We start from the raw sequence: 18,092 nt of genomic DNA, 5'->3' as shown, positions 1-18,092 counted from the left end.
CAGGCGGGTCAAAATCAACTTTTGGAAGTTGTGCGCCGAGGATTACACTCGTCATTAATTCCTTGCCGCCGTGATGTATCAATGAACATCCTATTTACAGGCTCTGTTTCAGTGCGTAATGAATACACTTCCACTCACATGAGACAGTTGCATGTCTGCTCTATTGTCTGCCATAAATATGCTGGAAGGGTTGGTTAAATATTGATAACACCAATTTTCTGCCTCCCTCTTACCCCACGCACACTTCTCCCTCACAGCCACACACACAAAAGCACACACACACACCCATCCCAAACCCCTCCTCCTTTCTCTCCTTCCATCTCTCGGTTATTTCACCCTCACAGTAACCTTGCTTATGCATATTGCATATGTAAATAAAGCACCCCGCCTCTGAAGTAATTGTGTGCATCTTCCACATAGCAGCATATCTCAGCTGAGGCTTTCAGAGGACGCACTGAGGGAAAGCTGGATTCTCTTTGTTTAAAAGTCATTCTTTGTTGTTTCGTCACATTGACTAAGTCTTACTGGAAATTAATACGTCTCAGCCTCAGTTTCTTGTACTAAAGGAGTCATCTCTGTAGTTTGTTTGTTTCCTCCTTGGTTTTCAAAATGTGGCTGCGTGTCAAAAAATCGAACTGTTGCCAATAGAGTAAAATATCATATTAAGCAGTTGGAATTTTTTTTTCTCTCTGTGACATGACTAAACTCACATATGAGGTTAGTTGAACGGTCTTTTAAAGCTAGACGAGATTATTTTAGAGGAAAGCGTCACTCTGTCCTTTTAAATCTTTAAGTACTTGAAAGCCTCACTCCACATGGATATTAAAAAAATGCTTAAAAACTTCATGATAGTCCCTCCCTTTGTCATAATTCAAATGTGGCCTATATGTGGGATTAAAATCTTGAATAATAAAACATTTCTAAAGTTTATTTTCATTATTTAGCTGCTAAGTGCAAAAAGCCAGCTTGACCCTGAGCAGGGCTAAACTTAGGGTCACTTTAAAACAAAGGATTGGACAGAATGCACATGTGCTTCATTCATTTTTAAACTAGAAGAGGACAAAAAAACTAGGTGTAATACTAACATAAAACTACCGTGTAGAAGTATTTGTTAAACTTTTTTCATCTTCTGTTTTACTGCACTACAACCTTGAAAATGTAGTATTGGAATTTCAGCACGACACAGTGAAAGGAAAACAATAAGAGACGAAGAGACGTCACAGAGATGAAGATGGCGCCTGTGTGTGTTCAGGCTGCCACTCCCCTGTTACATTGCTGCTTTTAATTTATTTTATTTTTTACACTTTGTGCAGCACTTTGTCACCCTGGTCTGTGAAAAGCGCTATAGAAATAAAGTTTACTTACTTACTTACTTAATAAATGATCTTAGTTTTTTTTTTTTTTTTTTTAAAGTGTGGTGCCCCACATTGATACCCTGAAATAAAATCTGATCCAACCAACTGCCTTCGGAAGTCACATGATTTAATCCATGACGCCCATTCATTTTTAGTTTATTCTCAGTATCATCCCAGGTGTGCTGTAAAGGTCTCAGGATTCGTGAACAAAGATCATCATGAGGATAAAGAAATGTTAACAATCACGTTTGGGGGAAGTTTAGTAACCTAACGAGGTTAGATTATAAAACCAACATCCTAAGATTTGAGATGAGTCTTGAATCCGGCCTTAGTGGAAGAGTGGCAACAGGAAAGTCATGGATGGAAACATAAGAAGTTTCCTACAAGCCATATGGGGGCTAGCACACATGTCAACGAATGTCCTCTGGTTGTTGAAGACCAAAACTGATTTCTTCTTTTCATCTACATGTGAAAAGCAACGCGTGCTTGAACAGTGCTCCTCACCCTGAACACATCGACCCCGCAGAAGATACTGGCAGCATCATGCAGGGAAGCTGGTAGCAGCAGATGTGAAGATGGGTGGAGTTTAGTACAAAAGTAGAAAAAAACCTGGAAAAGACTCGACCGGAAGGGAGGTCTTACCTTCCAGTGGTGAAAAAGGTGCTTCTGCAAATTAGCAAAAAAAAAACATTGTATGTAACACCATGCCGGTACGTATTTGTAAAATATGTTGATAGCCCTTCGTCTTTTTCCTTCCATACATTTTAGTTGGTCTGTAAAACTGAATTGCAATAAAAAAATATTAAAATTTGTACTTGTACCATTTGTATGAAAAAGTTTAAGTAGAACAAATCATTCTACACACTGTATAATGATACTTGCATTTAAACCTAAAACCAAATCATTGTAACTGTTGTATGGACACAACCGTACAACCTCCCATACTATGTTTTCATTAGCAAATACAACTAACTATACAAAGGGTCTTTCAAAGAATTCATACTACTTGATCTTTTTAAGAAGATGTTGCTTTCCTACCACTTACTGCAATGTTTTTGTATTTTTAGAAAGACCAACATTAAAGGGTTAGGATATTTTGGGGGTTAGGGATATTTTGGCTACTTCTAACTCCAATTTTATCTCCAAACCTTACAAACCTATAGAAGTAACCAAGGCAGAAAAGTGAACAGATCTCTGCAAACTAATGTGCTATACTGTCAAGAAATGGTGTGGTGAAGAGTGGTGAGGCAGACGCAACAGACCCAGGATGAGAAGATTATGGTGATTTAATGGTGAAAATAGGCTGAAATAATTTCCAAAGTCCAAAAAACCTGGCAGCACAGTAGAGCGGAAGGCTAGCACTGGTAGCAACAGGCTACACGCATGGACAGGAACACATTGACAAGGACCCGACGAGGAACAAGGAACACAGGTGGAATTAAATACACAGAGGGTAATCAAGGAAACGAGAGACACCAGGGAACAATCAAGGGGAGGACAGGACAGCACGGAGACTCAGAGACACAGAAAACTCTAAATAAATACACAGAAAAACACAGATCCTGACATATACAAGATAACAAAAACTGTGATATTAGTCACGGACATTCAGTGATGCATTTAAACCCATGGGGAATGACCACAAAAAAAAACAATTGCAAATTATTTTCAAAACAAGAATCAAGTGTACTTAAGAAATCAAATAATTGACCTATATATTTAAAATCCAACCTGCAGGCTCAAATATTGATATATACTATCACTAATATTCAGTAATATAAAACACAGCACTCATGTTCCAGGAAGTTTCTGTTCATGACAGGCTTGAACCTTTGTGCTTTCTGGGTTGTTCTCAGAGGTTTTAACCTTTTGCCTTTCATCTGACGGTAACAGTCTGGGTCACATGGTTGGCATTTGGAGTCACAATGAAGCGTTCCATTAGGATAATAATCCCAAACATGCCTGGAAGGGGTTAGACAGCAGACTTCACCTGCCTCACTTCTCATAGGTGTTTATAACTCAACAATAAGAAGGAGTCTGGGCAAAAATGTGGAAGAGCATCAGGGTGAAGAGCACTTCAGACCAAAAAGACTGTAAACACTCATTCCATATTGGACAAAAACATCTTGATGTATCCCAAATTTTTTTTCCAAAGACAAAAAAAAGCACATAATGCCCAATTATGACAGTAAAACATGGTGGAAGTAGATTAATGGTCTGCTGCTTCTAGACTTAGATGACTTGCAATGATCAAGCACACTTGGGTTATGCCAATGAATAATGATCCAAAGCAAAGAAGCAAGTACACCTCTTAATGACAAACTTCCCTAAAACATACAAAATACAGACGTTGGAAAGGCCTAGTCAAAGTTTATACTTGAATCAAACTCATATGAAATGGCATTTAACCAGTATTCACTGACAGTTATTCCAAATATTTAAAGGGAGCTGTTTTCACTGAGGATGTCAAAACCAGTTGCTAAGATTAGGGGGCATTTACTTCGTCACACCAGATTGATAAGGTTAGCTTTTGTTGAAACTTGCATTTTCTATTTTCTCATGTAAACCTTGACTTTAAAATTCCTTTGATGATTTGAAATATTTACGAATGAAATAAATCAGCGAAAATCTGCAAAAGGAACAAATATCTTTCACGGTCTTAGATAGACGTTGTGCAATCTGATTGTTGTGCAATAAACGTTGCTGTACTATTCAATATGCAAAAGTCCTGTGAGACATATAGGTTCCAAATCAACATTTTAGAAGAAATAGGACAGTTTCGCAATAACTCACAATTGCTGAGTGGATAAATACAAAGATCCCTGCAAAGATACACAGCCTGTGTGCAAAACTGACCCCTTTGGATGAATGTTCAAGAAGATACAGTATGTTGTGTTTTTTCTTTTAAATGTCATTCATAAACTGTCATAATATTTCTACATTTATAGACAAATAAATTGTTCACATGTGGAAAATAGCTTTGCCTGCATGTGACACTGAATAAAATGTAAAGCTACAAGCATCGCTGAGTATGTAAAAGGAAAACACACATATATGTTGTCCTCAGCCTGAGGAGACGAGCAGGTTTTCAAAGGGATTGGATCGTTTGACACAGTCCAGTGAGAATGTGAACTCCACCAATTGAAAATGTAATAACAGCAGCCATTTTGGTCCCCGATCAAAACGAATCTACCGGACTATAAGGCGCGGAAACACGCTCAATCTCATCTAACAAGACCTACAGTCTCACATAGCTATCTCATTTGGTTTGGCACCTCTCTATTCACAGAGGGAGGGTGGGGGGGTTGTTTACGCCACATACTATTTCTGGTAAGCTTCATGGCGCAGTTTCCTTCACCAGTCAGCTTGCGCACTACATACATCACGGTCAAACGTTACCAATTGGATAAAATCCCATCTAACAATTTAAAACTTCCACAAGTCCTGCAAACAATTATTTCCCAATAACAGAAGGTCTAGACCATTTGCACAAAGCGAAGCGTAGAACAAGCACATGGTTTGTGCCAGGCTACCTGAAATGAAATTGGATAGTTGAATATAAACTTCTACAGAGGTGAACCGTCCTTTCACATTTTCTACATCAATTAACCAGGAGTTAAACATCTGAAGTTCTTCACAAGTTTGTCAATCATTTTTGGAAGTTGTTGTTGAGAACCATAAACTATCTAAAAGAGCACATTGCATGCTTTCAAGGTTGCTTAATGGTTGCATCTTGAGGTAGGTTTGCTAAAGGGGAAACAAAAGAAAACAACTCACAAGGTCCTTACACGAAAGCCCTGGAGGTTTGCAAAAAAAACATAAATACTGTTGAGTGGATGAAGAATCTTTATCATGGGATACAGAAAAATCTCTTAAAATATCCAGCCAAAAGAAGAACATGTTCTCTCAGTCAACAAAGGGAAGTCTCCAGTTGAGCTTTCACCACAAGGTAGCAATCATTCATTAGCCTCAAAAATGTGGGATTGATCAAACTTTCTGAAAAACATCTGGGTAAACCGAATCAGTCCTTAAACTTTTATTTGAACTTATAAAACTTATACCAACATGTACCAGAACTATAAATTAAACGACTTTGCTGTTAGAAATGCCTTAAAAAGACATAAAAAAGCAAGTGGTATTTGTCTAAGCAGCAAATAAATGGGTAATTGAAGGATGACAGGTGAAAACACATCGAGATGTCTGTTGATGTTTATCGATACATAACTGTGATTGGGGCCGATCAAATTGACTAATGTACTATTTAGTCTGAACTAGGACATGAGCTACATGTCCTAACTACATAACATAGTCCAACTATGTTATTTCTGGGCTAAACAAGAACAACAAATCAGTGTGAAAAGTCAAAACTAGATGTCCAGAGTGTTGCGTGACAGCACAGTAAGAAAGGACAGAGGATTCCTGATGTTTTAATTAAATATAATTGCTGTTTAACAAAGTTGCTAGTCCAAACCCCACATTTGATATCCAACTTTTTACAGAAACATTGGTCAAGACGCTGCCAACTGCGAATCTGGTAAACAAATTAATCCAGAGCAAAGTTGCCTATTAAGTAAATAAAGTTCAAACCAAGTATTCAGTTTCAATAGAAATTGTTTCTGGGTGATTTCAGCAGAGAAACGGCAAAATCTGCCAGGGAATGATTTGAATAATATGAAATAATTACTTCAATGCACATATGAAGGGATCTGTTGGTATCTGTGGGGTCGCATGCATGGCTAAGCGAGTGAAGGAAAGTCAGAGAAGTCAGAGAAACAGTCAAGCGGCTCTGCAGGAGCCTCAAAGACCCACAACTTAGTGGAAGAACCCCGCTTCAGGGGACAACTATTAGTGGTGGATCCCACAAACCTGGCTTTTGTTTTTTTTGTTTTTTTAAAGAAAAAGAAAACAGTCGCTTTTGAAAGAAAACCACAAGACGTCTTGTTTGAAGTTTGCTACAAGTCATGCAGGGGACAGACAAACATGCTGCTAGAGCTGCTAGAGCTGCCATTGAATGCTTTAGATCACAGCATATTCATTGCTTTAGGAGCTATCCCTGCAACTAAATGAGTGTGCTGCTTTTCATCCTGTGCCCTTTAAAACTCAGTTTAGCTGTGTTTCTCTTCTAGATGAAGCCACTAAATGAACTACTGTTACAATTTACTGTCTCCATTTTCTTTAACATAAAAAAGCACACTTGGATAAGTGGTTCTATTGTAGACAATTGACTTTGGCGCTCTCTCTATGGGACAGGATGCATTTCTGTGTGCAAATTAAGTTTCTAGAAAATCTTCTATGGAAGTTTGTGGCTGTAAAGTGGGAGCAGGAGGTAAAAATGCAAGGGTGTAAAAACTTTTGCAAAGCACTTTGAATGGGTCCTGTATAGAGGCATGTTTAATAAAAAACATATTCACCCGTTTGCTTGCAGTTAGACATATTAGCCAAGTTTTTTATATAGGACTTTTCAACAAGGCAAATCAAAGGGCTTTACATCTAACATACAAATATAGTGCAATTACAAATTTTACATTTTGTCAAATCATCAAAAACATTAAGCAAATATGCATCAAATATATCGATTAATGTTCCAGTTATTACAAATCAAAGGCAACTCTGAACAGGTGGGGTGTTAGCCTTGATTGAAAGACACTCTGTGTTTCAGCTGTTTTGCAGTTTTCTGGGAGTTTGTTCCAGATTAGTGAAGCATGAAAACTGAATAGTAGATATCCTGGAATATAAAAGTCCTAAAGACTATACCGTATAAGTGACAAAATACATGAACAAATGCTCGACAATTCAAACGAAAACAAATAAAACCATTCATTAACTGTTATGGTCAATGGGTTTTACTCTTTCTCTTTATTTCGGCTTTTCTCACACCTGGTTTCATAATCCTCACACTTACCCCGTGTTGGTCTTCAGCTCCCACAGTGTTTTTATTCTCACATTTTTCCCTTTGTCGGATTCCTTTATTGTCTTTCCTCCCTGTAACGTTTTAGTGTAAGCTGCTATCTTTCTGTTTATTGAGTCATTTGGCCAAAGAAGCTTTTTGTTTCAGTTTATTTAAAGCCCTTCAAGTCTTCATCCACCTGATTCTTGTCTGTATGACTGTTTGTGTTAAAAACAAAAAGTAAAAGTAAATGAAGATTTGTGAAAAATAAAATGCTAACTAAAATATTTTAATATCCTTCATGATGCCTTTCTTTTGTTTTGCAAATAGATGCAAAATTTTCTATGTGAATGTGTCTGTTTTGGTAATATCAACTATGGCCCACAGCTGCTGTTTTTATCCTCTTTAAAATAAAATGAAGTTCTTCTAATTTTGGCCGGGTTTGAATCCCAGCACGGGGTTTGCATGTTCTATTTAATGTGACAGTTTAATCTTAAGAAGCTACTAAAACTTCTAAATAAATAAAGACCAGGCATATAAAGATACAGCAGCTCTCAAAAGTAAACACACCCCATTAGAAAGCTGGAGCCGTGATAAATCATTTCAAATTGTTTTGCACTTTTATCATGACAAAGTATCTGGCACACTTTACAAAAAACAAAGAAATCTGTTTGCGGGGACAAACATAAATATGTAAAAGGCCCAATAGTGTGACTAGCTAAGTGAAACAAATTGTTCGAATATCCTTTTTATTTAAGTCTTTGCTTATTCTTTGTTTGGAGTCTAACAACATGGTACAACTTAGCTAGATAATATTTTGCCCGCTCTACGCTGCCCTCTCTAAACCTGTCAGATTCTGAGAACATTTCTTGTCCTTCATCTGACTACACAGATTTTCAGTCTGGTTTAGTTCTGTAATCTAGGTTGGCCATTGGAAAGCAAATTTTCCTCATTGATTGGTTGATTTGGATGTATGCTTGGGCTCATTGTGATGCTACAAAAATAAATTATTCTTCACCTTCAACACTAGATGGTTTTGGGTCAAAATTGACAGATTACTGGAACCCTTCAAAATTTCATCCACCTTGACAAAAATTCCAGTCCCATCAGAAGAAAGCCAACGTCTTCCAGCGATTATGGGTTTGCATTTGGTGAAACGCTGTGTTGTCGCTCTTCCAGTCACATTTTAAAGCTATTGCAACCGGATTTTGAAACCTACGAGATGTAAAAACCTTTTAAGTTTTTAAAAAAAAAATTTATCCAGGCCTCAATGTTCTCTTTGGAAGAAAAGACATAATGAAGAATACAACAGTTTGCTACATGGTAGCAAGTACCAAAACCGGTACTTGCTGGAAATCCACAACGCTCCCACGGTGTTGCTGTTCACCACTTTGCAGCCTTTCTGACCATTTTCTGTCTTGTGTTTTCAGCAATTCCAGAAAAACTTCCAGTTTTCCTCACGGTTAGTGGCTTGTTTCTCCAACCGTCTTCAGTTTACCATTTACCTGACCAATACGTATTGCGCAGTGAGATCCTTTTTGATCTTTGTTATCCTGAGTAACCACTACCTTTATGCAAATGAGGAAATCCTAAAGCTAAGTAAAATCTTTCAAAACAGATACATTTTTTCTGGTCCATCAGACTTTGTGGAGTCGGTATGCGTTAACTCAAGACGACAGAATGCTGAGATTAAATCAAACTGAGTCAACAAAGTATCATATTAGGGATGAGTACATTCATGCAAGTTATTGCAACCTTTTCACTAAGCAGACTTGTTGTTTTTTTTCCAGTTAATCTGTTTAGAACAAATTTCACACAAAAGGTTCATTTCCAAACTTATCCCTGCTCATTTATTTTAACAGAAGTAGGTAAACTCTTGAATCGACTGCAAATTCAGTGAGTTCCTGCCGTGCAATTGACTAACTCTCTCATAATGTCAAGCAAATTGAACAGGTGTACCTAATAAAGCGGCCAGCAAGTGCATATAGCATTCACCTGTAGCACATGCTTTTATAAAGCCACGCTCTGTCCAGAAGAAAATGCAGATTGACAAGTTTGCTCCGCATTTGTTCCTGCAATACCACTTAAGACTCGGCATCAATCTGTTGTCTGCCATTTAAACTTAATTCCCATGAGAGTATGCATGTCTGACTCCAATTAACAGCATTATCAGAGCATGGTAACTATAATAGTGGCTGTCCCCCCTGTACCACCTATTTGGCAGGAAATCAAAGTCCTATCCAGGTGTTGGGTGTGATGTCAGCCATCTGTGTGCGTGTGCGTGTGTGTGTGTACACACAAGCAGATGTGGGGCACAGATGACAGATAATCTCTCCATGAAGAGCTTTTTTCCACTCAGTTGAGTGTGGTGACAGTTTTTCTGTCATCAGAGACAGACTTTAATGGTGTTATTGTCAGTCTCTGAAAGTACATCATTTAATGGATGTTTGCAAACAATATGTTTTTTTCTTCTGTGCAAGACAAGAAAATCAGTCCGATGGTTCATTGGTTCTTTCAACTTTTTACACCCATTAATTGACAATTCTTAAAGTACAAGTCTACTTTCTGAATTAGAGTTGGAATTACGGCAGATACAGTAGGTAGGTATCACTTGTGCCTACTGTATGAGAGATATTACTGTACTGTACCCTTTCAGGTAGACATAGTTTAAACCTAAAAACATGACATCATTTCTAAGTGCTGCCTGTTATGGTCATATTTAAAGAGTCAGAGCCTTCAAAGACGTGACTAAACTCTTGGGAGGCAAGTACAGGAGCAATGCCAAATTCTAAATTATTCATCTGACTTTTGCAATACAAAGAATGGCTGGTTTAAAAAACAGCCAAATAACATGTTATGTTATTTTGTCTGTGTTGAGTATGAATGAATTCAGCCTTGGGCCGATTCGGCAAAAAGGGTTTGGGCTACGGGTTTTGACCAAACATGGGAGAGGATTTCAGCACAAGAAATTGGTTGAGGTGATTAGTATGTAACATTAAGGCTATCGCATTGCACGTTGGAAAGCATAATTCATAACCTGGATAACTGAAGGGCTGTTTGGGTTACAGTGGATGGTAATTCCTCCCATTTTCTATGCTAACTGCTAGCCGCCAACCCGTTGGCAGTCCATCGCATAGAGAACAAACGTCCATGCAAACACATTGTTGTCCAACGCTAACTGGAGTGAACAAACTGGTTCTGTAGTGTATTTGAGTCATGAATACAGCCCACTGTATGCAGTATCGTTTCACCATCTAACCATTTTTTTAATTTCCTTTTGTGGAAAAGCTTTAGTCAAGTCTGATCAGGTTGCGTAGTTTAAAATGGCTTTCTATGAAAGTCGCTTCTAGTCTTGAAATAAAACTACAATTTTTCATGTATGTTATGTTATTATTTTGCAGCTCATGTTACACTCAGCATGGATCCTGCTTTTTCACTGTTTTAAGGATTGTGTTGCTAGCACACCTTGTAGAAACTGTTCCCAGCTGGTGTGACTCTGTGCTAAACAGTCGGTGTGTATCTACACACACACTGTGAGTTGTGTTGGTGTTGTGTCCTCCCCCATCCCACCATAATACATTCTGTAAAACCCTGACATGCCGCATTTTGTCTCTAACCAGAACATATACACACACTCTCAAGCATTCTTTTTCATATTTTTGGCATTCTTGATTGCCGTCTCTGCGACTATATATAAAAACTTGCTTCAGAGTAAAGCAGGGAAGCATGATTGTTTGGCAACTGAGGGGTGGTGAGTTTGATTCCATCTTCCCAAGGACTCATTTTACAAAGTCCTTATGGAAGATACTAAATCTCATATTACCAACTAATCATTTTTTTTGTTATCTGTGTGCTAACTGGGAAAAATGCTTAAGCTACTTCTTCCATGTCCCTGCTGAAGGTAAAGCATTTACACAGCATGATGCTGCTACCACCACGTTTCACCATGAGGATGGTGTGTTCATTGTAATGTACATAGTTTTCCTCCATGCTTAATGTTTTGCATGCAGGATTTCAGCTGACCAGAGAACCTTTCCCCGAGTATTTATCACCCTATTTACCTTTTGTTAGGTTTACAATCTTGTCAGACTCTACTTTTGGATAATGGAGGAAAAAAGTTCTGCCAGTACCCTGCATTAAACTTCCCTATGGCTTTATTTCTGACCTGTTTGTTGTCCTCAGTCTTACTGATGCAGCTGGTTTTCTATAATTCTCAAACAAATGTCTCAGAGCAGCTGGAATTCAAGTTACACAGATGGAATGTATCTATTAATTAATACAGATTTCTGAAGAGAGTTGGTTGGACTTGATTTTATTTAGAGGTTTCCGATTAAGAGTGGGCCGGTGTAAATATATTTCACACCACACTATAAATATTTAGCCTTTTCCTTGTATTGGTTTCTTGTAAACCAACACAAAGAAGTTTTCTACTTCTTTGTGTTGGTTTCACATTGTCCTATTAAATGTGTAATATGACAAATTAATGGTAGGAATCCTTTCGCAAGGCACTGTATATGTTTTCAGCACAGTATGTGGAAATGCTAAACATTAAATTATACAAATTATGTGCTAGAGCAGTGATTGTTTTGAGTTGAATTTTATTCACCTGAATAAAATCTTATTTTATTCTAGAGCGCATTATTATGGGAAATATTTTTTGCTACGTTTTCATTTACTTCATTTCAAAATTCACCCTTGATGTCCCCAAAAAAACCAACTGTGTGCCGGTTATGCGAAAGGTGATTGTATGTTACCTTTTCATGACTATTCTACAGTACTCCTTATTCTTCTCTGTTCTGTTTTGTTCTATATAAATTAAACTGAATCAAGGAAGAATTAGATAATCCCAAAAGGAAATTGAATACATACAGTACCTCATTAACCCAAAAGAGAGAAAAAAAAAGAACAAAAAAAAAAAGCGAAGCAGACCATGCATGTCAAAGGAGTTCCCTCCTCTGCACACAGACTATGAAAAGGTTATTACTGCTTGAAGGAATGACCTCCTGCACTTCTGTTTTTTGGCATGTGCGCTGCAGAAACTTCTTACCCAGGATCTGCTGCTTCATCGGTGCATTGTGTGCGCGCTGTGTTGTCCATTATGCTGCACAGCTTGTGCAACATTTTTCTCTTTCTCTGTCAGCTCCGTGAGGTCCATAGCTGTTCTCATGCAGCACAAAGCCAGACTTTTCCTTTCATCAGTTTGTTCATTTTCTTTGAGTCACCGTCTCTGATGCTGCTTCCCCAACAGATGGCGGTGAAGAAAATTGCAGTCTCCAGCGCAGCCTTATAGACATTATGCAACGAATTGGTGCATATACAGAAGAAGCAACAAAGCCTCCTGCACAGAATGAAGTGGAGTTTGTTTTCTCACAGCTTTTAGACATAAATGTTTGTGGTCTGCGCTTTTATGCAGCCAAAGATTTTAGTACTACATTAAAATACAACCATTTGTGCTACTTCTTAAAAATAAATGTATTTTGGAATATCTGATTAGAACAGCTCAATATATTCTACAGCAGAGTGCATCACTCTGGTCCACTCTCTTCTTTTATCGTCCCCAATTTTCAGCATTTCTATTCAGTTTTCTGTCTTTTTTCCCCCACATTGTTAAATATTTCAAGTTATTTCTATGCTGATGTTTGTGAAACGTATAATGAAGCAGCTGGTATTATTTTAACCCAAATTCTGACTTGATGGTGTTGGAGTCAAAGTTTTGTGTTTTAACTGGGTCAGAAATGGTGGCCCAGTTTTTTTGTCTCCATTTTGAACACTGAACCTTATCCACAGGATGAAATAAGAAATGCTACGATGGCAAATGCGGCTGTAAAATAATTTTCATTTTATTGGGCTACGTTGATGACTTCACTTCACGCCACACAATGGATTTGTTCGCTTTGGCTAATATTAGCCTTTTTTAACCTGCAAAGCAGTTGACATTAGCTAGTGCTATCTATTGTCAATATTTACATTCTAACCAAATAATTAACCTTAAAGAATCATAAAGTCAACACGGACAAGCGATACTTCATACAGTGGTATGTAATGATGCATGTAATTGCTATCTAAGTTAAGTCATTTCAAAATATCATACAACAATTTGCTAACAGTAAATAAAAATTGCTGTTAGCGATTAAATCACTGTTAATGATTTAACAGTTTGATCGGGAACACAAAGCCGTGTGGCTTTGAGGATTTTGTGGCTCTTTTGTTGCTGTACGTCTTGCCTAATGGAAGCATGGAGGGAGTGTGAGGATTTTCTGAACATGCTTAGAGTCATGCTCCTGCAAATTACTTTGAAACAGATTCTTTACGGAGGACAGGCCCAGAACAATGACCTGTTCAGCTCCCCTCACTGTCGTTTGCAGGACCCTCTAATCTGCCTTATCTTCTCAATACAAGTCATTTATTTAATATGATTTTTTTTTAAATATAGAATTAAAACCACACATAAATATAATTTAAACCCAGATGTTATTTGTTTACTAACTGGCCTAGCTGACATTTACTCCTGGAGCCAGTGTAAGTAACAAATGGGATTAAAAATGAACCCTGGATTGGCTGTGGATTACACTGTGGCTCCTTTGATGTAATGCAAGACAGGTGTGAGCATAAAGTGAAGTTCATATTGCATATTTTGAACTGATATGTTTTAAATATGTTGGAAATTTTAAACAGTTACATGAGCCTTCACCCGTTTACTACCCACTCAACCTGAGCCAAATCCACACGGGGCCCACAAACACACTTGGCCCGGCATTGTTCTTTGCAATCAATCGATATTCTCTGGAATCAATCAATTGGTCAATAAATAGAACTGCTTTGTTAATGGTGGTGATGAGAAAACGCCATTTGTGGAGATGAGAATTTGAAAAAGCATATGTTCTCACATCCCATTGAGATTGTTAAGAATAAGATAAAAATGAATACAAATTAAATATGAATTAAAAATAAATAATAGTTTAAACAACTGGGAAGAGAAGTTAATTTATCACATCAATAAAAGAGGCAAATGAAAGCAAATTAAATAATAATAAAATAAAAACAAAAAGTTTGTTAAAAACAATAATCAATAAATTTTTAAAAAATAATAATAAATGATCTCACAAAATAAAAGCAGTTTAAAGCCAAACAAAAATTTGCACCTTCAGTTTGCTTTTGAATCCCCCGATGATCTGTTACTTCAGCCAACTCTTTTTAACGGAAAATGATGAAAATTAGTCACTTTAACACGTTTTTGGTTGAGAAACTAACCTCTGTTTTAGATGAAACCTTGGACCTGACCTATCCAAGACTGAGCTGAAAAATATTTGGTTGTTTTCTAGTCATAAGCGTCTGGACTATAATGTTCATTTGTGTAAAGAAAGAAATGTCATAAATAGAAGTTCTTTTATTTATTTAACGCTTTTCCCCGTTTTCTGCATAAGCATAAACACATTCTGCTCTTAATTCTTCTCCATTGGTTTACAATATTCTTGTGAGTTCTATTCTATTTTGTTCTACTCATAAAAAGTGACACCTCCCTCTCCTCCCCCCTGGTATTAATATTTACAGAGATCGGTGCACATTTAGTGAAATGCAGCATGCCTGCTCCTCCGTGCATTTTCAATGAGGCCAGTAGTGATATTTGGTTATAGCAGAAGCGCCGCCTCACTCCCATTGGACAATGTGTACGTGAGGGCGTGGCAAAGGAAAAATGAGAGTTGAAAATCCATGCCCTTACTGGGAAGACATGGAGCGCTATGGACACAGTCTACGCGAGCCTAGTAGGTATCTCAACCAACGAGATAAATATTTCTCCTGTTAGAGAACGAGCGCTTTGAGACACTGAGAGGAACAGGAGGAAAAAAACAAAAACAAAGGGTCGCCCAGTTGAGGATGGAGTGTGCATTTGACGCACAGAACCTGATCTCCATTTCTTTAAGGAAAATCCAAAGCTCCAGGACGCAGAGAGGCGGCATCAAGCTCCACAAGAACTTGCTGGTAACGTACGTCCTCAGAAACGCCAGGCAGTTTTACATGAGCAAAAACTCACTGCAGACGCAGAGGACACCTCCGTACGAGGATGCGGCGGCGGTCCACAGGAGGCAAGAGTACATCGAGCTGACCGGCAGCTTCACGGAGTTGGCTGATGACTTCTACTGCAACTTTACAGGCACGGAGTCGGACACTTGGCACTGCGGAGCGCACCAGTCCAGCGCACAGCCCTCGGAGCTGGCGCACCAAGACGCCTCTGCGTGCGCAATGGCTTCTCCAAGTGACTCTGAGCTCATGGTCTCAGAAGCCTGCTGGAGCTGCACGGACAAATCTTCCTGGGAGTTACCCATCCTGAACGCACAAGCCAACCAAAAGACCGTCCTGGACTTGGACACGCATGTGGTGACAACTGTGACGAACGGATACTTCCACTCAGACTGTTGCGCGCAGCCAAAACAGCCGCAGGCGGGCGCGCAGTGCTACACCAGAAAGCGAAAGATGGACACAAGTTATTATATTGTTGACCCGGAGTTTTATTTGCCGGACTTTGTGCCCGTGCCGTGTAAGAGGATGAGGAGTGAGGATGATGATGATGATGATGATAATGATGATGACGGTGATGATTTACAATCGGACTCGGGACAGCTGGACAGCGCGAACATCTCCAACCTGATCTCGGTTCTGGGATCAGGTGGGCTGTCTGAGTTTGTGAGTTGGCAGCAGATGGACCTTGAGCAGATATTCGGCACTCAGACAATTTGTTTAAAACACACACTGTTGGCAGGCAGTGGTTGGACCAGAGCAATCGAAGCGTTTTGATTTATGTGATTGTTTATTATTATTTTTTATTATTATTATTATTTTATTTTCATTGTATGATTTTACTTTGTTGTTTTCAAATAAATCTTGACACGACTGCAATCCTCACTCTCTCCCACACACACACTCCCTCTGCGCTGTAATTGAAGAATATTGCCGAAGTGTGACTTCATATAGAGCAATCACATCCATCTCCAACGGCTTTTTGCACATAGACTTTCTTCATGCCAACTTCTGACATTACTGCACTTACAGATGAAGTGTATTTTCTTGTGATCCCGCTTAGAATAGATGATCATGGAGTCCGTCTTTGGATTGTATTTCCTGAGGAAACTGGTCAGTACTGTTTCTGTGAAAAGATGTTGGAAGAGCACCATCATGTGGCCACTGATGATTTGTACAGAATCATGCACCAGCTTAACGCAGGATATCATTCTGTAAATATATTATTTATAACAAGACCTTTTTTTTGATAAATAAATAAAGTTAACATTATTTAACAAAAACCTGCTCATGTAATTCCTTTGACCTTTCTGCACGTTTTTTTTAGTATTCTTTAAAGGTGGGTCCTAAAGAGATGGAAGCCACTGTCTCTTACTTTGACAAGCCTGTAAAACATGACATTTGATTTAGTAATGATATCAAAGAGTAAAATCATATGCATATACTACAAAACACATGTTTCTGACAAGCAACGTGACTGAGATGGTTTTATTTAGAACATAAAGGTAAAGATAAAGGTCATTTTATTTATATAGCACATTTTCAGTAACAAGACAATACAAAGTGCTTTACAGGATTTAAAAGGAAATACAAACAAAAGAACACACCAAAGGAAAGAGCAAAACAAGAAAAAGCTAATAATGTTGATCCATAGTAAATAAACTAGATACTCCTATTCAGGGTTGGAAGATAAGTATAAGTAAGGATCCTCTGGTCAAATTCCTTTTCTTGTTTGGAAGAACAGGAGTCTAATAAGTTCTGGGTAGTTAGCAACTACCTTAGCAACTTAAGGAAACAACAATAATGCATTATTTTGCTGAGATAACATTGATTATTTCAGTTGAAGTGATATTTTCTGTTTTGTTATTTTGACTTTGTTGTACATATTTAAGCAAAAATACAGAACAAACTTCTGTATTTAATTTATTTTTACATATATCATCACAGGATCCAAATAATATGAAAATAAAATGACAAGCTTTTATTAGCTGATCAATCATCTGCTGAGGTAGCCAGCCTGAAGCCAGCTGCTCAACATGGTGCTTATTGTCTGTTAACTGAAACGTAAATATAGTTAACTTGATAAGGGGAATGGGTGAACTAATCTAGCTTCACCATCGTGATTTTGTCTACCAGTACGCGAGTTAAAAGTGAGTTAATCTAGTCATAAGCAATACATCATGCTCCAATCTCCAGAAACAGAAGAAACAAAGTTATTGAAATCTATTATTATAAAGCCTTAAAAGGAGGATCATAGTGAGAGGGTCCCATTGATCAAAAAGACCATGTTTTCCCAAAACGTTTGGTAAAATATACCTTGGACAAATTAGACAAAATGTAGGTTCTGTGGGCTGCACAGTGGCACAGTTGGTAGCACTGTTGGTAGCACCTTGCAGCAAGAAGGTCCCGGGGTCTTTCTGCATGGAGTTTGCATGTTCTCCCTGTGCATGCGTGGGTCTCTCCGGGTACTCCGGCTTCCTCCCACAGTCCAAAACCATGACTGTCAGGTTAATTGGTTTCTCTAAATTGTCCTTAGGTGTGAGTGTGTATGTGCATGGTTGTCTGTCCCGTCTGTCTCTGTGTTGCCCTGCGACAGACTGGTGACCTGTCCAGGGTGGACCCCGCCTCTCGCCCAGATCGTTAACTGGAGATAGGCACCAGAACCCCTCCCTACCCCGCTAGAAAATGGATGGATGGATGTAGGTCCTGTTATGTCTGGCATAAATCTTACAAAGCATTTCAGAAAACACTGATAGTCAAACATTGTGGGGGTGGTGTAATTGGTCTGGGACTGCTTTACAGCTTCCTCTGGTTGATGGAACAGTGAATTCTTC

General features: G+C 38.4%; 1 protein-coding gene across 1 annotated transcript; it reads left to right on the top strand.

The window, feature by feature from the left end:
• The first annotated feature begins 14,639 nt into the window (after positions 1 to 14,639).
• On the top strand, positions 14,640 to 16,530 carry ier5l (immediate early response 5-like). The gene has a single exon (XM_028034731.1). It carries the CDS (start codon positions 15,118 to 15,120, stop codon positions 16,033 to 16,035), a length of 918 nt encoding a protein of 305 aa, XP_027890532.1. The 5' UTR covers positions 14,640 to 15,117; the 3' UTR covers positions 16,036 to 16,530.
• The last annotated feature ends 1,562 nt before the right edge of the window (positions 16,531 to 18,092 follow it).

Source organism: Xiphophorus couchianus, chromosome 12 (genome assembly GCF_001444195.1).
Source record: "Xiphophorus couchianus chromosome 12, X_couchianus-1.0, whole genome shotgun sequence".
In the NCBI taxonomy this organism is placed as follows: domain Eukaryota; kingdom Metazoa; phylum Chordata; class Actinopteri; order Cyprinodontiformes; family Poeciliidae; genus Xiphophorus; species Xiphophorus couchianus.
The sequence above is the reverse complement of the archived record's forward strand: the minus strand, read 5'-3'. Positions and strand labels throughout refer to the sequence as shown.

Excerpts from the sequence above, each read along its gene's own strand:
- ier5l (XM_028034731.1), top strand. The coding sequence starts at position 15,118 with ATGGAGTGTGCATTTGACGCACAGAACCTGATCTCCATTTCTTTAAGG.